A 26,092-nucleotide genomic window follows, 5' to 3' on the forward strand; every position below is an offset into this window, starting at 1 on the left:
GTTCGAGTCCGATCCACATCTCGACTTGTGTCTTGAGGTGGTATTCCATCCGGTTCTTCCAGTATCCAAAGTCCTCGCCAGAAAAGAGCGACGGTCGGACGGTGCAGAATCCTTCTTGGAATGCCATTTTGAAAGAACCTTGCACACAGAAAATAGCAGAAAAATATACCAGGACTTGATCCTGGATTAGCAGTGCGGTATGGAAGGATAGAAATAGAAGTTCACTAGTTTCGAAAAAAAATAATAAAATAATAATAAAATATTATTAAAAAATATTTAAAAAATATTATTTCAAATTTTGTCAAATTCAATATTTTATCAATACTAATAAACCGTGAAAGGATGAAAATGAATTTTTCGAAAATAATTTTGGAGGGAAAAAACGAAAGGCGTATGTTTTATTTTTACCCTATACAAACGACAAAGCCACGAAAAATGCTTGAATGGTGGTTGCACCAGTTCAAAGGGACCCCGCTCTGATACCAATTGTTGGATCGAGACGCGCTAGAGGGGGGAGGGGGGGATGAATAGCGCTCGCGGCTATTTTGTTCGTATCGGAATCGTAAAGACTATCGGAGAAGAAACGTAGCAGAATAAAGAAAACAAGCACACAGAAAGACAAGCTATTTACTTCGTTCGGAGTCTATCTCGGCTCCTACTCGAAGGCCCGTGGTCACTGACCGCTTTCGGTGGGCAACAACTATAGTTCGTAAAGATTATTACAATCTAAGTACAATTTAAGCAGTAATAAAAATATACCAACAACACAAGATTAAATCTGAAGCTTCGGGTCGTCGGGGTGTTCTTGCAGCACTTGGGGATGGTCGTATTCGCAGCACATTGCAGAAGATTGCTTGAGAAAGTGTTGTTTGAAGAGGTGCTCGAACACTGCTTATAAGGGTGCTGGAGGCGCCTCCGAGGCTGTCTGAGGCACCTCCAAGCCCCGGGTCGCACGCGTCGATAAGCGCTGATCAAGTCGCGCATTATCCCTTTGAAGGCGCCTTCATGCGCCTTCAAGGCGCCTCCATGCTGCGATCCAAGGCGCCTTCACTGCCCTTTAAGGCGCCTCTAACTCCAGCGCACAGCCAGCTCACCTTCGCACCCGAGGCGCCTCCAAGCTCCATGGAGGCACCTCGGACACTGTTCATCCAAGTTCTTCTTTGTGGTTTTGGTACCTACAAGTATGTTAATCCAAAAATACCTGCAACACAAAGTTAACACAAAATACTAGTATGAATATGAAGTTATGACAGTCTCCTGACTGTCCGGGTCTGACTTCGGATTTCCGACCGGAAATCTTAGGTCGACCCGACGCCTACTGTTCCCTCTACGGGGAACGCGTCCTCACCTACTCCACTCAGGATATTTACCTGTTGCCAATGCGATCCTCCAGATCGACTAGACTTTCTGCTGGACATCCGCTTCCCGGCTAGTCCAGTCTTTCACCTGGTTCGCGACATCAGGACTTTCCACCTAGGGTTACCACCCCCTAGGACTTTTGCCTGAAGCCATCGACCTGCCAAGACTTTCCGCATAGGGTTACCACCCCCTATGACCTAGGGTTACCGCCCCCTAGGGTTTTCCCTTTGCCTAACCGCAGCTAGGACTTTTCTCCACCTAGGGTTACCGCCCCTAGGACCTAGGGTTACCACCCCCTAGGGTTTTCACCTACCTAACCGCAGTTAGGACTTTCCTGAAACACTCATTCAACATGTTAGATAACAACACGACTTGACTTTGAACCCTTTTGCCATTATCAAAACTTGGGTTCGATCGTCGGATGCTTCCCGCACCAACAATGGTGATCCACTCTCTAGTTCTGATTCTCATGCTTCATCTCCACAAATTCCTATGGACTCGGTGACTAGTGGAGAACCACTCTCTAGTTCTGATTCTCGTCCATCTGACCTCTCATCTCCGAGTAGCTCTAATGATGATATTCCTCGGCGAATGCTTCCTCTAAGCGATATTTATGCACGATGTCAACCAGTTTCCACTCGTTATCCTCTTCCATGTTCTCTTCTTGCTTCTTCAAATTTTGTTGAACCTTCTAGTTTTACACAGGTAGTCAAAGATCCAAATTGGCCAATATGCTAATTAGATATTTTCAATGCTTTCCTTCATCGACACCTTGAAGAAACTGTTTATATGGAGCAACCTCCTGGATTCATCTACCCGTAACTTTCAACACATGTGTGTCAACTTTAGAAGTCCATATATGGTCTTCGACAAGCACCTCATGCATGGTTTCATCGTCTATCTACCTGGCTTCATACTCAGGGATTTTCTAGCTAAAAAACAGACTCTTCCCTATTCTACAAATGTAATGAGGAATTTTAATATTTGTTCTGATTTATGTGGATGATATATTAATAATTGGTAGTAATCAAAATGACATTACTACTTTACTACATCTTCTCCGTTAAGAGTTTCCTATTCGGGATCATGGCAATGCTCATTTTTTCCTTGGCATAGAGTTTCTCTCACATTCTGAAGGTTGTCTTCTCTCTTAGAGCAAATACATTATTGGGCTCCTACAACGAGCTAAAATGGATAGTGCACGTCCTATCTTGACACCAATCATTGAGGGTGGTTTTACTGCACCTTCATCCTCCTCTTTGATGTTTGACCTCCAGAGCTACCGTAGTATTGTTGGTGCCCTACAATATGTCACAATTACATGACCCAATATTGCTTTCGTTGTGAATCGTGCCTGCCAATTTATGCATGCTCCTATTGAACATCATTGGGAAGGTGTTAAGAGAATTCTTCGATATCTCAAAGACACTATTCTACATGGTCTTCTTTTATATTGTCATTCTTCACGAGAGTTGATTACCTACAGTGATGCAGATTGGGCTGAATCTCCCGAAGATAGACGTTCTACTAGTGGATATGTTATATTTCTTGGGTGAAATCTTATTTCCTGGCTTTCAAAGAAGCAACCTACAGTCTCTCGCTCGAGTACTGAAGTTGAATATAAATATATCGCTAACGCAACGTCAGAAATTATTTGGCTACAATTTCTTCTTTCAGAATTACACTTTTTCCTAACTGCTGCGTCTAAAATATGGTGTGATAATATTAGAGCAACTTATCTTACATGGAATAGTCGTAGTGTAATTAGGTATTAGTTTATCTTGACTAATAAATTACACTAGTACACTCTAAGTGTATTGAGTATGACCATTTTAGGTAAGTTCTTTTTATACTGACTTAATAAAAGAACTAGACCTTAGTTATTATGGAAGTATGTGCTCTTAATCCTAATATAATAACAAGCACATATATTTAGTATTTATTTCTTTAACTTATCAAAGGGTGAGATTTAGCTTGATAAATCAATAGGCCCGATAAGTTGGGAAATGATATTACTTATAGTGTGTGTTGTTGATTATAGAAGGAAACTGTGTGCTAGTTATCTAGGTTGAAAATGTCCCCAAGAGGAGCTCATAAGGATTGTCATGTTAAACCCTGCAGGTGGATTTAGTTTGACATGACAATGAGGTTGAATGGTATTACTCTTGGAGCTAAATATTAATTAAGCGAGTTGTCAGTAATTTACTGAATTAGTGGACATTTGTTATCTTAAACACAGGGAGACTAACACACTCATGATAAGGAGCCCATAATGTAATTTGGGATTGGTGCAGTAGTGCAATAATAACTCTCTAGTGGAATGAGTTATTATTGATGAACTTGAGTTGTGTGTTCGAGGCGAACATGGGATACTCAAGCTCATCGGAAGGCCAAAACTAATTTCTCCTCTAGGTCCCTATCGTAGCCTCATTAATGCCTCAAGTCCATCCAAATAAAAGCCCATCTTGGTATCCAAGAAAGGGGTCGGCCCAAGGCTTGGTGACCAAGCCAAGGGCCGACCACCATCTCCTCAAGAAGGGTCGACCCTATGCTTGGTGCCCAAGCAAGTAGAGGTCGGCCATAATAAATTCAAATAGGAGGGGTGTTTTGAATTTTTAAAATCTTCTCTTTGTAGAAAACTACAAGTTTTAAAAGAGAGTTTTTAAAATATAAAACTTTCCTTATTTGAATTAGGTCACATGGTTTAAAAGAAAATTTAAAAGTTTTAAAACTTTTCTTTTTTAACCATCCTCATGGTTTTAAGAAAAAAAGGAAAAGAAGTTTTAAATTTGAAATTTTCTAACCATGTTAAAAAAGGAAATTTTAGAAGAGAAGTTTTAAATTTTAAAACATGGTTTTAATTTTTAAAAGCTTTCCTTTTTTAACATTCACTTTAGGAAGTTGAAAGAGAGCTTGTAAAATTTTATAAGAGTTTTTTCTTTGCTTATAAAATTTTTACAAAGGTTATTTCTTTCCTTATTATTGTGGCCGACCACCCTTGCTTGGTGCTCAAGCAAGGGGCTGACCAATCAAGTTGAATCAATCCATGTTTGATGATTGAATCAATCAAGAGGAAAGAAAAGGAAAAACAAGAGGAAGATTTTAATTTTTGTAAAAAGTCTTTCCTTATTTGCCTTGGGCAAGTAATATAAAAGAAGGGGAGAGAAGGCCTCATGAGACAACAATTCTTATTCTCTTGTTGGTGATCCTCTTGTGGCCGGCCCTCTCTCCCTTTCTTTCCCCTTTGCTCTCTTTTGCTCCTTGGTGGTGATGGTGGCCGAAACATAGAGAAGAAGGAGAAGCTCTTTGAGTGGTGTTCATCTTGGAGGTTCGTCGCCCACACGACGTCCAAGGCGAGGCGAGGAATATGGCAGAAGATCTCGAGTCATTAGCATACAAAGAGAAGGTATAACTAGTAATTTTCTTCCGCATCATGCTAGTTATTTTTCTTTGTATGAATTCCAAACACAAGAGGCATTAGATTCTAGTTTTTTGAATTTGTTATTCGAGTTTGTGTTTTTTTTTTATTTTTCGAATTTGTGATTCGATTGTTCCTTTTGGTTAAACCTAGAGTTATATAAGGAAATTAAATATTATCTTTCCTTAAAAGGCTTTATCTAGGAAGTGGTGATTGCTCCCATATCCAAGAAGGCCTAGTGCCTTGCCATGTTTAACTTGGAAGCCAATTTTAGAAATTAATATTTAATTGAATTTATAACATAGGTGGATTTGAATCAATAGTGTTAAGTTCCGCTTGCGATCCAAGTCTAAACCATTAAGAATAGATAAGTTAAATTTGGAATCAATAATGTTAAGTTCTATTTGCGATTCCTAATTTAACTTCTAAAGAACACAATAGGTTATTTAGGAAAGTTTCAACACTTGTACAAAATTTTTGTACAGTGGAACCGGTACGATCTTCCTAGGACTAACCAACATTATTATATTTGGCACACAATCAAGATCGACATGAATCAAATAGTAAAAATAATATTTCCAAGTCTATTCTATTACTATGTTTATAATTATTATGATTGTATGCCTTATTTAATCTTTCCATTATTGTTTTGGACAATTTGTATAAATAAGCCTATTGGTTTTAGTAATAAGATTATCAAAAAGATTTATATTATTTCTTTCCTCTACTTATTGATTTCTACATATGGTGCCTTAAAAGATGGAGGCGGCGAAGAGGGCTCAAATGACGAAGGAGACAATGAGGACTCAGAAGCCGAAGGTGATGACAAGGACTTGGAAGTTGGAGGTGACGATAGGGGCTAAGAAGTCGGATAGGTGATTTGGCAACGGCGAGAGCTCGGAGTTTCCAATAGACCTTGAAAATTGGACTTCATAGATGAAAAAGAAAGCGTAAACCAACTTCAAGGCATTGAACACGATCCAGTGTGGACTCACGAAAGAGGAACTGAATCGAGTCAGCCCGCACGAAAATACAAAAGACATTTGGGATAACTTCATCGAGTTACACAAAGAAACAAATGATGCAAAGGTAATTGAAAAGGATTCACCTCTGAATAAATCACTTAACATCAAAATGCACAAAGAAGATAAGGTGACTTGGGATGAAGAATCAGACATCAAAGATCGGAAGCATCACAACTACCTCGCACTAATGGCAACCGGACCAAAATTAGAAAGTGAGACAGAACAAGATGACAAGTCCAAATACGAATCAAACCACAAGTCTGCACTCATTTCCAAAGGTTCGAACAAGGTATCATTTATCTTAACTACTAAGTTTTTTAAAATAATTACATGTCTAAATAAAAAATTAATAAAATCTGAAATACAAAATAAATGACTCCGTAAGGAAAACACTAACTCAACTCAAGTTAGAAGACTTGAAAACTCTAAATTGAAAATTGAAGAAACCAATTTAAAAGATTTGTTAAAAAAATTCCTAACTAGGTTCAAGTACCTAAATATGATACTTGGATCACAAAGAGCTATGTACAATAAGTCCAGACTCGGATACAAGTTCAGCTCGACTAACAAAACCTTCATATCTCTAGTCACTCAAACTACGAATCAAACAAAATCTTGGGTTCTAAAATCATGCCTAACCATGCAAGTAGGACTCAATGAATTCTATGTGTCTGAAAATAAAATACACTAACTAAAATCAAAATAAAATAAACCAAATAATTAAACCTTAATCTCAAAAATTAAACCTTCAAAGCTAAATTCTAACCTAAAGAATAAAATCAAATCAAATAAATAAAAAACTAAATCTAAATTAAATAAATACAAAATTAATCTAAACTCAAATTATAACCAAGTCTATTATAACTATAAAGTAAATCAACAAAAACCTAAAACCTAAACTCAAAGTTTAATAATTTAGGGGGAGACTCCAAATTAGTTGGTACCTCCAAAATAATAATTTACCTGGCTGGATAATTAGGACTAGGTTAAATAGGGATAAAAATTTAACCTGACAAACAACACTAGACAAGTTTTGGATGATAGTAGGTTAGGAAAACTCCATTTAAGCATGTCTAGGAAAATATGACTTCAACCTAATGCATTTAGCTTAGTGGAACTAACTGAAAGTATTCCTTACTAATCCTAATTGTTTAGACCAAAATTTTGTATTAAGTTCAATGAACAGGATTATTTGGAAAATTTTGAAGGCGTGGTTACTTAATGATATCCAAGTAACTCACCACAACTCAGAAGTTTCTTCAAAAAATATCTATTTATTGAACCCAAAACTAAACTTGAATCTAACAGAAGTTAAACCAAGTTCTAAAATTTAACTTAACTCATCTTACAAAATTATAGGATTCCTTGATTGAAAGTATAGATCAGGTGAGATAAATAAGAATAAAAATAAAATAAATTAAATTAAATCAAATCAAATCAAATTAGAATCAAAATAAATTAAGTTAAAGTAAGTTCACACTTAGAGATAAAATTTTATTTCTCCTACTTTTTAGGAATCTAAATAGATATTGGATAGTGGTTGACACATGACTGGGGATCAAACAATGTTCACAAAATTAACCTTCAAAATACTATGAACAATTACCTTTGGTAACAATGACAAACTAAAGGTAATTGAAATAACTAACATTGAACTAGAATATAATTTCATTATTAATAAAGTACTCCTTATTGAAAATTTTAAATTTAACTTACTTAGTATTAATCATTTGTATGATTTAAAATATAAGGTTAGGTTTATATCCATTGAATGCTTTATTAAACATATGAAAGACCCTACAATAAAATTAAAAGGACTTAGAAATAATAATATTTATACAATTAACCTAACTAGCTTCTCACTTAAGTGTCACTTGACACAAAAAGAGAAAACCTAGCTATGGCATAGGAGAATGTCCCACACTAACTTTAAAAATCTCACCAAACTAAATGGCTTAGTTAGAGGACTACTAAAATTACATAACTTAGACTCAATAATTTGCAATTCTTGTCAACAAAGAAAACAGACCAAATCAACCCATAAACTAACTAATCAAATTCAAATTAATTCAACACTTGAATTATTGCACTTAAATTTATTTAACTCACATGGGATTAAATCTATTAATGGAAACTTATACTGTCTAGTAATAATTGATGATTACTCAAGACTCACTTGGGTAAAATTCTTAAAAAATAAAGACGAAATATTTGAAATATTTAGTAATTTTTGTAAATAAACTAGAAATGAAAAAGACTAAAAAATCAAAAGAATTAAGAGTGATAATGGCGGAGAATTTAAAAATCATAGGTTTACTAAATTTTGCTTAGAAAATAGGTATCATCAAGAATTCTCATGTCTTAATACACCTTAACAAAACGGAATAGTGGAAAGAAAAAATAGAACTCTCCAAGAAGTCACTAGAACAATGCTTAATGAATATCAATTACCAAAATATTTCTAAGTAGAAGTTGTTACTACAACTTGCTATGTATATATAAAACAACAATAAATAAGAAACATAATAAAACTCCATTTGAAATTTACTATAATAAATTACCTAGTATTAAATACTTTAATATATTTGGATGTTTCGCTTACATATTAAATACAAGAGAATATTAAGAAAAAATTACCTTAAAAGTAGAAAATGGAATCTTTATAGGATACTCTTAAACAGTAGAGGATATAGAGTTTACAATAAAACTACTCTAGAAATTGAGGAAATAACCAATGTAAAATTTGTTGAAATTGTTGGTGCGGTTAGCACTAACGGTCTAACTCAAGTTTTGATGAATGATAAAATAGGTTAAGTTAGTTTTGTTGTTATCTAACACTCTGACCGAGTGTGCAGGAGAAGCCCAGACAAGTCGACGGGCTGACCTGATGTTTGGCACGAAATCCAAACGGGTCGACGGGTTGACCAGACGTTTGGCACGAAGTCCAGCTAGGTCGACGGGTTGACCGGATAGCTGGCACGAAGCCCAGACGGGTCGAAGGGCTGACCGGACGTCTGGCAGGTAAGTGAAGGTAAGTCACTGGAGGGGAGTGACTGTGAGGACGCGTTCCCGGGAAGGGAACATTAGGCGTCAATTCGACTTAGACCCATTTCGGATCTCTAAGTCAATATCGTGACTAGATTCTGGTCTCGAGGAGACGGAATCTAGCTAATACTCTGATTATTAACTTTAAACTGTGCTAACACCTAGTTTTGCAGGATATATATATCATATATTTACCTCCGGACTAACGTTTTCTTGCAGGAAGGAAGTTGCTGGAAAACCAGGGTCTGGGCGCCCGAGAGGGATCCGAGCGCTCGGAGGTCCGAGCGCCCAGAGGTGAACTTTTATCCACAACGTCATCTCGCCACATGGAGCGCCCTGGTTGGCTCGGCTATGTCATATTCAGGGTGCCTTGGAGGTTCTAGGTGCCTCGAACCTCCTATATAAGGAGGGTAAAGGCTGAAGCTCCAACAAGAACTCACGATTCGCTCTCTGGTGCTCTTGCGACGCTGCGAAGATAGTTTGACAATGCTCTACTCTTTTCATTCTTCTTTTTCTTGTCAATATTGTTTTTTCATTAGCTTTCATGTACTTTAAGTTGTAAACTTGGTGAATTTCTCAAAAATCTTGTCAATGTAATGGGACCGACTAAGAACAAATCCTTCTGCCATTCTAAGAATTTTGATTCCTAGAATCACATCAGCTAGGCCTATGTCTTTCATGTCAAATCTTGAGTTTAACATATCTTTAGTGGATTTGATTATCTTATCATTACTCCCAATGATAAGTATGTCATCTACATATAGGCACAAGATGACGTATTCATTCTCTGTGACTTTCATGTAGACACATTTATCACATTCATTGATCTTGAATCCACATTCCTTCATGGCATTATCAAATTTCTCATGTCACTGCTTTGGTGCTTGTTTCAAGCCATATAATGACTTCACCAGTCTACAGACCTTGTTTTCCTGTCCTGGCACATAAAACCCCTCAGGTTGGTCCATGTAGATTTTCTCTTCTAAATCACCATTTAGAAAGGCTGTCTTTACATCCATTTGATGTATTTCGAGATTCCATAGAGCGGCAATAGCCAACAATACTCTAATGGAAGTTATTCTCGACACCGGAGAGTATGTATCGAAGTAATCAAAGCCTTCTCATTGTCGGTATCCTTTGATTATCAATCTGGCCTTGTATTTATTGATTGTGTCATCTGATTTCATTTTCTTCTTGAAGATTCACTTGCAACCTAGTGGGTTACTTCCCGGAGGAAGATCCACGAGTTCCCAAGTGTGATTTTACAAGAGTGATTCTATCTCAGATGCAATTGTCTCTCTCCAGTGAGGTCCATCAGACGAGCTTACTGCTTCTAAGTAACTCTGGGGCTCACTTTCCAGCATGAAAGTGATAAAATCCGATCCGTAGGATTTTTCTACCCGAGCTCTTTTACTCCGTCTAAGCTCAACCTCAACTAGTTCATCATCTTCTTCTTCGTCTTGTGTTTCATATGCCTATTTTGAGGAGCTAGCATCCTCTCGGGTCTTATACGGAAACACATGCTCAAAGAACGAGGCATTTCTCGATTCGATTATTGAGTTCTTGTGTATCTCCGGTATGTGTGACTCGTACACACAAAATCTATATGCAGTGTTGTTTTTTACGTATCCAATAAATATGCAATCAACAGTCTTTGGTCCTATCTTAATTCTTTTCGGATCAGGCACTAATACTTTGGCAAGACACCCCCACATTCATAAATATTTGTAGGACGGTTGTCTTCCATTCCATAACTCATAAGGGCTCTTATCTATTTTCTTCTGGGGCACCTTATTTAAAAGGTAATTAGCTGTTAACATAACTTCCCTCCACATGGACTCTGGCAATCCAGAGCTCAATAGAAGAGCATTCATCATCTCCTTAAGAGTTCGATTCTTTCGCTCAGTAACTCCGTTTTGCTGAGGAGTATAAGGAGCTGTTGTTTCGTGTGTGATTCCATGTTCAACACACAACTCAGCAAACGGTGGCACATATTCACTGCCTCGGTCACTTCGAGTCACCTTAATCTTTCTATTAAGCTGGTTTTAAACCTCATTCTTATATAGAGTGAATTTCTCTATAGCTTCATCCTTACTTTTGAGAAGATACACATAACAGTATCTTGTGTTATCATCTACAAAAGTGATGAAGTATTTATTCTCACCACGTGTTGGTGTACCTTTAAGGTCGCACACGTCGGTGTGGATTAGGTCAAGTGGTTCGTTACTTCTTTCAATATGTTGAAAGGATGACCTTGTCATTTTCGCTTCAACACAAATCTCACACTTGTGTTTTGGGTCAAGGTGGAATGTAGGTATGCTTTGCATGCTTATTAATCTACGCAATACATCGTAGTTAACATGTCCTAGTCTACCATGCCACAAACACGAAGACTCAAGCATATAAGTGGAAGAGCTTTCAATTTTATTTATCTTAAGCCTAATTGTCATTACATTGAGCTTAAACAACCCATCAGATACATAGCCCCTTCCTACAAACACTGTAAGATACCGCAAAATTAAATAATAAATGTTATTGGACAAAAAATCTTATTGGATTTTTCAGGAATTTTTAGAAATTTTCTGGGAATTATTCGGAGCTCGTACGACGAGTTTTAGGGGATGAATTGATGGGTTCAAATAAAGCCTGTTTGGAATACCCATTTAAGTGGGAATTGATTTGGGAATAAACTTAGACTTTAATTAGTCTAACCTAGGTTTAAATCTAATTTCCCTAATTTCTTTTCCCCGATTCTTATTCTTTCTCCCCGATAACCCCTCTGCCCGAGCTTTCCCCTCTCCGGCGATTTCTCCTCTCCGCCTCTTGGTGTCGCTGGCGCAAGCAACCACCGGAGCTTTGAAAGGGAAACGAGTGGCGGGTTTTTCTTCCTCACCTCTTCGATTCTTCTTTCCCTCTCCCTGCGATTTCTCCCCTAACCCGCAATGCTGACCCCGCGCCTTCTCATCCTCTTCCTCATGATTCCCCGACGCCGAGCTTGTGATCACCGGCCCCTTCCTTCGTGTAAGGCTAGGGCAACGACTCCGGCTGCGTGAGAGCAGTTGATGCTCTCCCTCTCGCGACGCTCTCTACTTTCTCTCTCGGTCTTGGACGACCCGACGCCGACGGCTTCCCTAGCGATCTCGTCATCGCCGCACCACCGGAGGAACGCAGACAGGTCTCGACAGTGCTGATGTTGTTCAGGCCATCTCCGGTGGAGCGATCTCTTCCTTGTCGGTTTCTTGCGCGCGATCGGTGGAATTTGATCTAGGGCACAGCGAGATTGGGGTCGCGTCGCCTCCCTATCCGGTTGACCTCCTTGTTCCTCCTCTGGGATCTGGTTGCTGGAGAATGACCAGCTGTTCTACATCAGCCGGATTGAAGTGAGCGACATCACTGGGAAGCAACTGATTCAAGGTAAGCTTCATCCGGAATTGTGTGATTTCAAAGATCAGTTTCCCCTTTGTGATGTTTGCTATCTGATTTGGTTTAGGAGGAGGCTTCAGATTAACCTGGTGATGGTTCTTCCCTGAGCAGGTCTTGACCTTCTTCCTCCTTGTGGCTGATTGGAGTCTCAGCTGAAGAATTAAGCATTTGTTGAGGTGAGTTTAGTGCTGTGAGTTAGGGTTTCAGCAAATCTTTTGCTATATGATTGGATTTATGGATTGATCATTGGAAGAATTGATTATGGGTATCCTTTGTAGCTTCTGGCAGTGAGTTGTAGGGTTGTTAGCTACTGGTTTTCTGCCATCCCTCAAGGTAAGGGGTTACCACTAGTTTTTCTTATTAGTGTGCTACTCTATTAGGTTTTCTAATGGAATATAGAAATTGATCTAAGGTGTAATGGATTGATTTATGATGGGTAGATTATGTTCAGGATGATTGAAGGAATTATGTGGAGATATGATTTTATGATAGGTTATTGTGAGTTGATACTATTATGTGGTGGATTTGGTAATTTAGAGATGAATTTGTTATTGGAGTAAATGATGTGTTGATTTGGAGGATTAATCAGAGATTAGATTTGAGTGGAGTTATGTTGATTGGGTGGGGATTTTATTTAGCTATTTTAATTCATATGAATTTAGCTAAATAATATATATATATATATTGATTGATGCAGGACCTTGATATGGGACGATTATCACGACGTGAGATTTATTTTAGACACGATCTACAAATAAAGGCGGGTATTTCTTCCTTGGCCTCTATGTAGATTTTCTTGTACTTAGTGCATGGTTATTATTGGATGAATTAGGTTGTTTTATCTTATATCATGATCGGTTGTTGTTTTTTCTGCATGATACTTATGCTTGACCCTTGTGATGATCTATTTAATTCATATACAGTCTCCACTCTTGATATCTACTCTGTTGTGATTACACGTGTAGAGTGTGTCTTATAGGGATTGTCGGGTTGTTGGTATTACCATGCTGATTGGGTATATAATGTTGACTGTACATAGGTGGGGATGTGTTATAGGAGTCATTTTGTTGACCGTGCATTTGCATGTTGTATGTACACACGTATTTGTCATGTACTTTTGGAGGAGTTGTGCTGATTGTATGTTTGGAGTATATACACATGTCCGTTGTGTTTTTATTGGAGGATACATGTTGATTGTACTTATACTTTTGTGTACATGTGTCTGGTAGGATTATTGGAGATTTTTGGTTGATTATACATGTGTAGTGTGTACATATGTTTGGTGGGATATGTGGAGGTATCATGACGATTATACTCTTGTTGGAGGTATTTATGAGGTTTGGGGTGTTGCATGGATGATGATTATATATATATATATATATATATATATATCATGTTCATCATTCATTGCATCTGATGACTATTGTCTCCCTTGTGATTGAGAGAGTCATCGGTTTGGTTTAGCGCCGCACACTCGGCCACTCATGGGTAGTGGTATCTGGAGCAGTTGCGGCTAGTCCTGTCGTGCCACCCGGTCACGAGGTTTTATGAGATCCGGCGTTGTGAGCAGTCAGGGACCCTGATACTATGTAGCTAGATAGTTACTAGCGGACTGTCCGCCTCGACCACTATATAGTGGGCTGGAGGGTAGTCAGTCGTCACAGACCCAAGCCTCTCGGCCATACAGGGGTCGTGGTATCTGGAGAGGTGGCTGGGGTGACCATGGAGCATGCATGCACTTTTGCATATGATGCGCGGTGCATCTGGGGGTTATATTTGCATACATGCCTAGTAGATACTAGTTGCATGTGATTGTCGTTGTTGCATTTGATTGAGATATGGTTGTTGCATTTGGTTGTCATGATGCATACATGTCATTTATTTTACATGTATATACAGTCGTATCTATATTGCACAGGTGTCACGGGTATATCTGTTGCAGATCCGGTGAGTTTACTGATCATTGTACCATGTGTCGATTCCAGATTGGGTATGTATCTGTCATTATGTTAGTTGTGGTTTGTACAGTTTATGACAGGTTATTATGTCAGGTATGTTCAGATGCATTGATTATGATAGTATGATCATGTTCTTTATTCCCTACTGAGGCTGTATACTTGTGATCTCCATGTTGTTTATGGACTATGCACTATCTTTTCTATTATCCGCTGAGTTACCTATACTCACCACCGCATGTATATATTTATGTTTTCAGGTAGCCTGTAGATGGTTGGTGTCGCTCGGAGTATCCTGTCGGCCGGGTCCTACGTCACATCCGAAGATCGTGATTGTTTTCTTTTGTATATTCTTTTCTTATTTTTTGTATTGTATTTGTGTATAGCCATGTGGCTATCTTATGATTTTGGTGTTGTATTTGTTGTATGAAGCCTAGCCGGCTAGCAGTGTGTTGATTGTGTTGTATTGGGCTTTCCGTTTTCGTTTTTCCGCTGTCTTGGTTTTTAGTACAGTCGTGTGGGTTGTTTTTTATATAACTGCATGGTTGTGATTGTTTCATTCCAGCCGTATGGGCTGTTATTATAACTGCGTGGTTGTGTATATAAATATTCCAGCCGCATGTGGCTGATGTATTTTGCTTGTATTGATACATCAGATTGTCATCGGTACAGGGGAGATGCTGTCGGATTTTTGTCTGGCAGAGACTCCTTTGGGGGCGTGACAAACACTCCATTCTTGGACAGTACAACTCTGTCCAACTCAAAGACAATGTGAAAGCCATGCTTGCTTAAAAGTGATCCAGATACTAGATTCTTTCGAATCTCCAGAACATACAGCACATTGTTCAAAGTGAGATCTTTGCCCGAGGTCATCTTCAGCACCACCTTTCCTTGACCCATGATGTCCGAGGTTGCTGACTTCCCCATGAACAACTTGTCTCCAGTGACTTCTTCAAAGTTGTGGAGCAGCTCCTTATTGCAGCAGACATGTCTGGTGTCTCCAGTATCGATCCACCATTGCCGCGGGTTTGAACCGTCCAGATTCAGTTCTGAGACCACAACGCAGAGGTCATCCATTTCTGGTCCCTTATTCAGGTTGGCCTCTTGCTTCTTCTTAGGCTTTCTGCACTCCGAAGATTTGTGACCCACTTTGTCACAGTTGAAGCACTTCCCAGAGAACTTCTTCTTGCTGATGCCTCCTCTCGGTCCCATCTTGGAAGATTTGGGGTTCTTCCGTTTCGAGCTTTGACCGTGCTCGACCACATTGGCTTTCACAGTAGCTGTAGAGAATAGCTTTCTCTCTGAACTCTTGTTGTCTTCTTCGATGTGAAGTCGAACAATGAGTTCTTCCACATTCATCTCCTTCCGCTTGTGCTTTAGGTAGTTCTTAAAGTCCTTCCAGCCGGGAGGAAGCTTCTCAATGATAGCAGCCACCTGGAAGGTTTCACTCAGAACCATCCCTTCTGAGTGGATCTCGTGCAAGATCACCTGAAGCTCCTGGATTTGGCTGATCACCGTCTTAGAGTCAACCATCTTGTAGTCCAGGAATCGGCCCACAATGAACTTCTTTGCCCCTACATCCTCCATCTTGTATTTTTTGTCCAGGGACTCCCACAGCTCCTTAATCGTTCTCTTCATGCTATACACAGCGTACAACGAGTCGGCAAAGCAGTTGAGGATATAGTTTCGGCAAAGAAACTCAGAATGAGTCCATGCCTCCACTGTACTGATGGTTTGCGCATCAACATCCTCAGCTCGCTTGGGAGGGTCCTCGGTTAAGAACCGAGCCAGATTGAGCGTGGTCAAGTAGAAGAGCATCTTCTGCTGCCACCTCTTGAAGTTCAGTCCACTGAACTTCTCTGGCTTTTCCCCATGACTGATTGGCACAGTTCCAATTGGGGCGGAGGGGGCCTGCATGTGTTGAGTTTGTTGCACCTCAACATTTCGTTCCGTGGCCATCTCAACAGAATCAAGTATGTTTCAAGATTGTTAGAAACCAAACAATCTGTTGCCGGAGAATTTAGGGAACTTAGTTGAATTTAAAACTTACACGGAATTTAAATTCAACTTACAGTCGAAATGACCTGAGCGGATAATCTCAGGCTGCCAGCAGGGGTTGGTTTCCGTAACGCAGCAGAGCTGAGCGACAGGGCAGGTCTGCAGAGCGGTAGAGAAGGTCTGCAGAGCGGCAGACTAGAGCGGAAGACTAAGTTTGCAGAGCAGAAGATCAGGTCTGCAGAGCGGCAGACCAGAGTAGTCAAGCAAGTCTACAGAGCGGCAGACCAGAGCGGTCAACTAAGTCTACAGAGCAGAAGAGCAGGTCTGCAGAGTGGCAGACTAGAGCAGAAGACTAAGTCTGTAGAGCAGAAGACCAGGTCTGCAAAGCAGCAGACCAGAGCAGTCGAGCAGGTCTGCAGAGTGGCAGACCAGAGTGGCAGAGCAGGTTTGCAAAGCGGCAGACTAGAGTAACAGACCAGGTCTGCAGAGTGGCAGACCAAAGCAGCAGACCAGAGCGGTAGAGCAAGTCTGCAGAGCGACAGACCAGAGCGGCAGACCAAGTCTGTTAGAGCAGAATGACCAGGTCGGTTAGAGCAGAATTGACAGACCAGAACAGAGAAGTCTAGACAAACCAGAAGACCAGATCTGTAGAGCAGAAAGGTCGATCGGGCAATAAGGTCATCGGTCGGACAAAGAGACTGACCGGGCGAGCTGACCGAGGCCTGCAAATAGCAGTTTCCTTGAAACAGATTCGCCCACCTCCATCTGTGCTTCGAGGTTTATTCGGGTCGTCTGTTTCCTAGGATACAACAGTCGACCGTGAACTCCACCAAGCACTGGTGGTCACGGCGAACTAAGTGGTACCGAAACGCTATCAAGGGTGCTCTGCCGAGCAGGAATTGCGCGACAGAGGAGGGGAATAAGGTGGAGAGCTTCTGTTTGCTTCACTGTGTTATCTCCGTAACCTTTTGCATGTGGTCGCAGCCTCCTTATATAGGAGCTCAAGACCAAAGGACAACATTAATGATCAATTAATGATCATTACTTTCACTTGACCATTTTGATTCTACATTAATCTTTCTTTAATGCATCCGTTACACAAGCAACAAAAAGATTTATGTGGCAAAATGTTGATTGTTCTGCTTGGGCAAATTTTTGCCCTGACTGGTCCGGCATTCGTGTGTGCAGGTCGCGCTCGCACCCGAGTCAACTTGGTTCAGTGCAATCTGGGCCCTCGACCGTGAACTCCACCAAGCACTAGTGGTCACGGCGAACTAAGTGGTACCGAAACGCTATCAAGGGTGCTCTGCCGAGCAGGAATTGCGCGACAGAGGAGGGGAATAAGGTGGAGAGCTTCTGTTTGCTTCACTGTGTTATCTCCGTAACCTTTTGCATGTGGTCGCAGCCTCCTTATATAGGAGCTCAAGACCAAAGGACAACATTAATGATCAATTAATGATCATTACTTTCACTTGACCATTTTGATTCTACATTAATCTTTCTTTAATGCATCCGTTACACAAGCAAAAAAAAGATTTATGTGGCAAAATGTTGATTGTTCTGCTTGGGCAAATTTTTGCCCTGACTGGTTTGGCATTCGTGTGTGCAGGTCGCGCTCGCACCCGAGTCAACTTGGTTCAGTGCAATCCGGGCCCTGGATTTGCACCCCCCCCTACGCACCCATGCGTGAGAGAGGGTCTCTCCCCATGCATTTGTTCATATGCTCAATGTATGTGAATCAATATAAACCAACAAAAGTACATTGAAACTCCCAATGTGGGACTAAAGTCCCATTCACATTGGAGTTTCTTCTCTTCCACCTCTTCTCCATTCACACTTAATCAACATTTAGTTGGTGGTACTAAGTCTGATGCCAAATGGACGTCAATCAATGACGTTGACTTGAATGTCGAATGTACAAATGGATGTCAGTTGGTAATGTTGAGCCATATTCAAAATGGACTTCAGTCAATGGCACTGAGCCAAATGCTGAATGTCGAATGAACGTCAATCGGTGGTGTTGAACAGGACGTCGAATGGACATTAATCCGTGGCGTTGAGCTAGATGCAGAATGGACATCAGTCAGTACGGGGGTGATGAGCCGACCTCATGTTGACCATTCTTCATCATAATATTGACCTCAGTACAGGCAAAAATCTTTGATTACTCCTATATCATATACAACGTGATGAACGCATTCGGTCTCTTTGGGGAGGTGCAATAGTTGAGGTATGGGGTTTTGCCACATGAGATTTTGAAGTCGAAACTTGATGTGTTTGAGTATGTCCAGTAGTTATTCATGATTTATCTCCTCTGTGTTAATCTAGGGATGAATTGATGGGACGATGAAAATAAACGAATCATCTTTTCACCACACGTGACGAACGTATTCGGATTTATGCTGGAAAGGGACTTCAAGATTGGTATTGATCATTACCATCTTCGTCGGTGCACGCCTATTTCCTGTGGTGAAGAAGTATGAAAATTACGTCAGTAGGCGAGGCAGGTAAGGTAATGATCATTGCATTCGACGTGTTACAATCATGTGTTTTCCAAGTTGAATATTTTCGAACGCGTGGTCTGCCGTGGTTTGGAGACCTAACTACAACATGAGTTTTCTCCTATGGAAATGTTCTTCGACATTACACAGATCAAAATTTTGACTTTTATTCACTGACCTGTTCCCATTCCAGCGCCGACTGGTTCAACGATATATTTTCCGGCTAGAGGTCAGTGGAGAGGGCTTGAACAGGCGCTGCTGAAAATGTATATATAGATCGTAGCCAGCCATCTGCCTGTTTCATTGTTCCATCTCCATTAGCAACAATGGAACGACTGGCTTCGTCCTTCATGTGCTCCTCCTTGCTCGTGGTGTTACTGCTGCTGTCGGCCTCGCGGCCGGCTCATTCCAAAGTTCGCGTCCACAGATGGGATATCTCCTACGCGTTCAAGTCGCAGGACTGCGTGCGAAATCTGGCTGTGACGATCAACGGCCAGACTCCTGGGCCGACCATCCGCGCGGAGATGGGCGACACCGTCGTGGTTCATGTCAAGAACAACCTCGTCACTGAGAACACGGCCATCCATTGGCACGGCATCCGGCAGGTCAGTTACGCCACTAAATATTTTGTATAATGACAAAAAGGAAACAAACAAACACAGCAAAAAACAGAGGATTTCTTTTAATTGTGTGCGTGCTTGTTTCAGATTGGCACGCCGTGGTTCGATGGGACGGAAGGAGTCACGCAGTGCCCGATCGTGCCAGGCGACACGTTCACCTACAGATTTGTGGTCGATCGAGTGAGTTTGCTTTCTTTCATTTAATAATCTGCAAGAATGAATTCTTCGGAGTTTGGAAATGTGGAAATTGAATTGATGAGTTGGTGTCTCAGCCGGGGACGTACCTCTACCATGCTCACTACGGCATGCAAAGGAGCGCCGGGCTCTACGGCCTCATCCAAGTCGCCCTGCCGGCGGCGCAGGCTGAGCCGTTCTCCTACGACTACGATCGCAGCATCATCCTCAACGATTGGTGGCACGATACCACCCAGCAGCTCTCCACTGGCCTTGCTTCCGTGCCATTTGTTTGGGTGAACGAACCAAAGGTAAAATTATTAATGCTCTAGAGCTAACCGATGTACCTCTCTAGCTATATACTTAGCTGATAATGTATAACTCGTGGCATTTGAACGGCAGTCTATCTTGATCAATGGAAGAGGCAAGTTCAACTGCTCCCTGGCAGCAGCGAACCAGGTGTGCAACGCCACCAGCCCCGACTGTTCTCCCTTCGTGCTCACCGTCGTCCCAGGCATGACTTACCGCCTACGAATCGCCAGCGTCTCCTCCCTTTCAGCTTTCAACTTCGAAATCGAGGTAATTAACAGCACGGCAGTACTTGATCTATTGATCAGCTGCAAATGTATGTCAGCAGATTTAAATTGTATTTAGTCTTACTACGTAAGCACTTGCAGGGACACGACTTGTTGGTGGTGGAAGCGGACGGCCACTACGTGAATCCCTTCGCGGTGAAGAACCTCAACATATACTCCGGCGAGACGTACTCGGTGCTCTTCACTGCCGATCGAGACGCTTCTCGCAACTATTGGATAGCCGCCAATGTGGTCGGCCGACGTCCCGACACCGAGCCTGGAATTGCCGTCCTCAATTACTACCCGAACCACCCGAGAAGGACCCCGCCGACCGCCCGTCCGGAGGGGCCTCTATGGAATTGGAACGACACTGATTACAGGGAGCAACAGAGCATCGCCCTCAGCCGGTCGCACCCCGACTATATCCACCCGCCGCCAGCGACCTCCGACAGGACGATCCTCTTGCTCAACACGCAGAACAGGGTGGAGGATGGTCGCACGAGGTGGTCGCTCAACGGTGTGTCCCACGACATGCCTCACACGCCGTACCTAATCGCGCTCAGGGAGGGGCTGCGCCACGCGTTCGACGAGACGCCGGCGCCAGAGAGATACGACTACGAGAACTACGACGTGTCCAGGCATCCGCCGGCGGTCGTCAACGCGACCATCTCGACGTCTATCTACCGACTCAAGTTCAACTCGACGGTGGACGTGGTGCTGCAGAACGCAAACACTCTGGCCAATTCCAGCAACAGCGAAACGCACCCGTGGCACCTGCACGGGCACGATTTTTGGGTGCTGGCCTACGGCACCGGCAAGTTCGACCCCAGGAGGGACACGAGCAAGTTCAATCTGGTGGACCCGATCATGAAGAACACGGTGGCGCTGCACCCCTTTGGGTGGACCGCCATCAGGTTTCGGGCCGACAACCCCGGCGCGTGGGCGTTCCACTGCCACATCGAGGCCCACTTCGTCATGGGTATGGGGGTGGTGTTCGCCGAGGGCGTGGACAGGATCGGCAGGCTGCCGACGTCCATCATGGGCTGCGGCGATTCCAAGTTCTTGAGGGCAAGGCACCACTAACCATCAGAATGTTCAACAGTTTGACTTGTTTATTTGTTTTTTTTTCTTTTTCATTTCGCAATCTTTTATAAAATTAAGGCGGAAAGTCAGAATGTATTAGTTTTTCATGGGTTTCTTGTTCTTGCCGTAAAGTACAAGACACAATAAAAGTTGGGAGAACAAAATAAATAAAAAGACGTCCCTTTGTTTTAACGAATTGTTAAAGGATATCCTACTTTAATTTATTATTAAAACGACATCCACCGGGTGTGATTAGTTTGCATATCGATTCACATTAAATCGTTAGGCTAGTCGGGGCTAACAGGGGGAAAAAAAAAATCCAAAATGAAAACACCATTAATGGATAAATCCATCCTGGTAAAACACTGGAACAACCAAATCACTAATGAATGACGATTCGTCCTCAGTAGTGAAATTTGGATTTATATAGAATGGATATTGATCTTGTTGAAAATCATAAAGTTAAAAAGTTAGAGAGGTGGCAGTTTTATTGATTAGATGATGATCTCATTTTTTTCTGTAAAATAAAATTAAGAAAAGGAAAGGAGTTTCTGGCGTCGATTCTCTGACGCTCAAGATAGAAATAGAGGAAGGAAAATAAAAAAAATGATAGAGACTGAGACTTATTTCTTTTGCCTTTTTCACATACCTGACATCCTCCTTTTATACATTTCTTAGTGACCCTCCATCTTCCCCTATTTAATGATATTGATTATCTACAGAAGACATCTTTATCTTATCTTCTATGTATTTAATGATAGATGGAGTGTTCTCCTTTACTTTCTCTTCCTCAAGACTTTTATTCTTCTACTTTACCACTTCGCGTGATTGATGTCACATCCGATCGGACGGGTGGTCCGCTCGAACTGATTTCATGCCGACCAGGCAACATCATTCCGATCGATTGATGTAGTCACTCCTACTTGGATTAGCCTTGCTTGAACCCTGGTGTTGACCGCTTTGCCTTTGATCTACATCGTGACTATCGACTTGTGCCACGTAAGCTCTTATCTCCGCATCACAAGTCTCCCCTTCAAGTCTAGTCGAAGGAGGTTGCAAGTCCAACTGACTGGACAAGATGTGTCTTTGACGACTTTAAGGTTTGTTCAGCCAGTATGTCGATCGGCCTGTACCTGGTCTTTAATCGTTGATCGGCCTACAAGCCCACGCCATTTTAGCTTCATTTTGCCAAGTTCAGCCTTATGAACCGTTTGTGGTGCCGATCGAGACGATGCGTGGCAACACTAAGGCAAATTTTCTTTTATCTGTGCTTCCTTGGGCGAGCTCAATTGTAGCTGACATCATCCGAATTTCTTGAAGATTATGCAAATTTCTATTAATTATGGTCGAGCACGCGACCATACCTTTGTAATGAAGTTCATTAAATGTTACCCGGTGATCACAAGACATGTGTCCCTTACAGCCGCCACACGTTCGATGTGATAGGCGGGCATCCACTTGTGATAAGACGAACGCCTTTTCAAAATCAGCGGTTGGATTTGCTCCTAGGTTTCCGCAACCTTAGATCGGACGGCTGAGGTCGATCGACTGCTAATTTTATAAACCTCGCGTGCCTCGCTATCTTCCTCACTTGGCGTCTTCGTCTTTATCTTCGAGCGTGGCAGTGACACTACGTCCTCCTTTTCCGACCATCTTAGAGATCCCTCTAGTAAGTTTTCATTTCCCTTCAATCGAATCGTTTTGTTGCTTCGCCAATCAAACTTCTTTGTTGTTTCCTGTCGCTTTTATTTTTGATGGAAAGCTCCTCTCAACCTCTCTCCGTTCCTGGGCTTTGGTATACGTCCATCGAATTCAAGTTCGACAGAGGTGATGCAAAGAGTTTGAGAGCTACCTTTGAAATTTCCTCCGATTATCAAATCGGTCTTCCCTCGGCTTTTGACCGCCTGAATGAGCTGTCTCCGGGTTTTGTATATTTTTTTAGGGACCAATTTACCGCCTGTCTGCAGTTCCCGATCCACCCTTTCTTCTCTTCCATTTGTAAATATTTTCGTATTTCTCTCCATCAACTGGTGTCGAACTCCTTTCGACTGCTGTGCGGGGTCGTCGTTTTGTTCCACCTACACGACATTCCCCTTACTCCTCAGCTCTTCCACTATTTTTATTATCCCAAATTGTCCGAGATGGAGACTTTTCTTTTTCAAGCCCGAGTAGGCCTAGTCTTCTTTGACAAGATGTTGTCCTCCAACAAGCATTGGAAGGACTACTACTTCTTCATTCGCTTTCCCGAGCGGTCGGACTTCCCGATAGAGTAGCAATTAGAGGTGTCGAACCCTCCAGAGCTCAAGAAATACAAGAACTACTCGGACTACCTTCATGCAACTTCCAGCTTGGTCGGCCAGAAAAACCATATATACACAAGTTATTGTTGGAGGGTGTCCTCTATGTGTTGGCCTGAGCCTAATTCGTACAAGGCCTCCATCCAGCCTAGGTATGCTCCTTCTCATCTTAACTTTTGAATCTAATTGATTTCTTTTTTTTTCTTTTGTAGCTCAAGTCATGTTGCGCGCACGTCTGGCCGGCAAAGCTAAACTCGCGGACGTGGAGATTAATGCTGCAGTCGTGGCTGAATTAGAGAATAGTGGTTTGCAGCTGGTCGGTTCCCATGAGGATCCGCTCGATGAGGAGGAGGGAACTCAAGTGTTGGGAAGTGACACTGGAGGAAGTCGTACACCCACGAGCGATGCAGGGGCTGCCATAGCGGAGCTTTTGCTTGAACGGTCGTTCATGATCCCGATAGCTGTCGCTTCAGAGTCGGCAACTTCCAATGAGCCCCTGCAACACCGCAAAAGGTGCCGAGTGGAAGGTTCCTCCCGAACTGCTACTTCAGCCCTACAGACCCCCACCGCGATCAACTCTCGATCCCCATCTGAGCGGGGTGAGACTTCTCTTCCACCCCCATCCGAGCGGGGTGAGACTTCCCTTCCACCTGAGCAGGGCCTTGGGGATTTCCCTACATCTCTGTCCTCCGACCGAACACCTTCATTGTCCAAGCTATTGGGATGTATACTATATAGCTTTTGTATGAACATCTGTTTTGAAATATTTTGAAATGAGAATCACTTTGATCAAATGTTTGCATTTTGTATTTATATATATGTTTAATGCAATTGTCCATTTAATTTATATTGTAGATAACATGGTGTGTGATGCCACACAGAAGATCATGTTATCGGTTCCTTATAAATTATAAATAGTAGCTAACAACCTAGATGGATTGGGACAAACAATTGGAATGGTTGTAGTGTAATTTGGTATTAGTCTGTCTTGACTATAAAATTATACTAGTACACTATGTGTGTATTGAGCAGGACCATTTGAGGTTGTTTGATTTGTACTGACTACATAAAAGAACAGAACCTCTGTTATTATGGATGTGCGTCCTCTTAATCCTTATATAATAACAAGCACATATACTTAGTATTTATTTCTTTAACTTATCAATGGGTGAGATTTATTTGTTAAATCAATATATCCGATGAGTTGGGAGATGGTACTGTTTATATGGTGTGTTGTTGATTATAGAAGGAATCTATGTCCTAATTATTTAGGTTGATGATGTCCCCTTGAGGAGCTCATAAGGATTATCATGTAAACCCTGCAGGTGGACTTAATCCGACATGATAATAAAATTGAGTGCTACTACTCTTGAAATCAGATAATTAATTGAGTTGTCAGTAACTCAATTAATTAACAGACATACAATATCTTAAACACAGGGAGATTAACGCACTCATGATAACAAGAAGCTCATATTGTAATATGAGATTGGTGCGGTAGTTCAATAATAACCCTTTAGTGGTATGAGTTATTATTGATGGACTTGGGTTGGGTGTCCAGGCCGAACACAGGAAGCCCAAGCCCATCAGGAGGCCTAAATTAATTCCTCCTCTAGGTCCCTGTTGTAGCCTCTATATAAAGTCTCGCATCCACCCATCCATAACTTAGTTTTGTTTAACTTGGTTTGGTTTAACTTGGTTTGCTTTAACTTGGCTTGGTTTAACTTGGTTATAGAAAGAGAGATTTTTTCTAAACAAAATTCTGTTATTTTCCTTTCTTTGTAACCGACAGCAAGCCTATAAAAAAGAGTAGGTGGTGACTCCTAAAACCTAATTTTCTCTTCTCCTCCATATGGTCGGCGCCCCTCCCTTTCCTCCTCACCTAGGGCTAGCGCCCCTCCCCTTCTCCCTTGCTAAGAGCCAGCGACCCCTCTCCTTGCTAGGGCCGGCGGCCCCCTCCTTGCTAAGGCCGGCGCCCCCCTCTTCTACTCCTTGGTTGGTGGCGGCTTGGAGAAGAGGAAGAAGAAGAGAAGGTGCCCCATCCTAAGAGCTCCTTTTGTAGTCGGCGGTTTGGAAACCGAGAAGAGAAGGAGGGTGGTGTTGTCTTGGTAGATCGTCGCCCACACGACGTCTAATAAGAAGAGAGAAATACAGTAGAAGATCAAGAGGTTTTTAGCTACAAATAAAATGTACAACTAGTTTTTTAATTTCATTGCGTAATTAGTTAGTTTTCTTTGTATCGTTTTTGGAATACCAACACAAGAGGCCAGCGATCTTGTACTTCGATCAAGGTGTGCTTTGATCCATCAAGAACTTGCTTGATTGATCAAACACATGTCTGATCGAACATGCGGGTTGCTAGGAAAAGTTCTGTACTTGTACAATTTTTGTATAGAAAAATTTAAACAGAACGGAATTCCAGCGCCCTTCAAGTGGTATCAGAGCAAGTTTTCTGGTTCTGTGTGATTGGTTTTCGGTTAAATTATGCATTGTTCGTACATAAGTTTAGGCCGGATAATAGTAGGATGTGCTAGATAAATTAACTCTGTGATTGCAGGCATCCTAGATCCAACTATTATGGTTTTGTGTGTTTGTGCATGATTTGAACCCTCGGGCATG

General features: G+C 41.7%; 1 protein-coding gene across 1 annotated transcript; it reads left to right on the forward strand.

Annotated features, from left to right (window-relative positions):
* The first annotated feature begins 19,051 nt into the window (after positions 1-19,051).
* LOC121977634 (L-ascorbate oxidase-like) lies at positions 19,052-21,351 on the forward strand. The gene is made up of 5 exons (XM_042530096.1): positions 19,052-19,329; positions 19,432-19,524; positions 19,617-19,829; positions 19,921-20,097; positions 20,196-21,351. The coding sequence occupies exons 1-5, from the start codon at positions 19,075-19,077 to the stop codon at positions 21,174-21,176; spliced, it is 1,719 nt and encodes a 572-aa protein (XP_042386030.1). The 5' UTR covers positions 19,052-19,074; the 3' UTR covers positions 21,177-21,351.
* Positions 21,352-26,092: the final 4,741 nt, after the last annotated feature.

Source organism: Zingiber officinale, chromosome 4B (assembly GCF_018446385.1).
Source record: "Zingiber officinale cultivar Zhangliang chromosome 4B, Zo_v1.1, whole genome shotgun sequence".
Taxonomy (NCBI): Eukaryota; Viridiplantae; Streptophyta; class Magnoliopsida; order Zingiberales; family Zingiberaceae; genus Zingiber; species Zingiber officinale.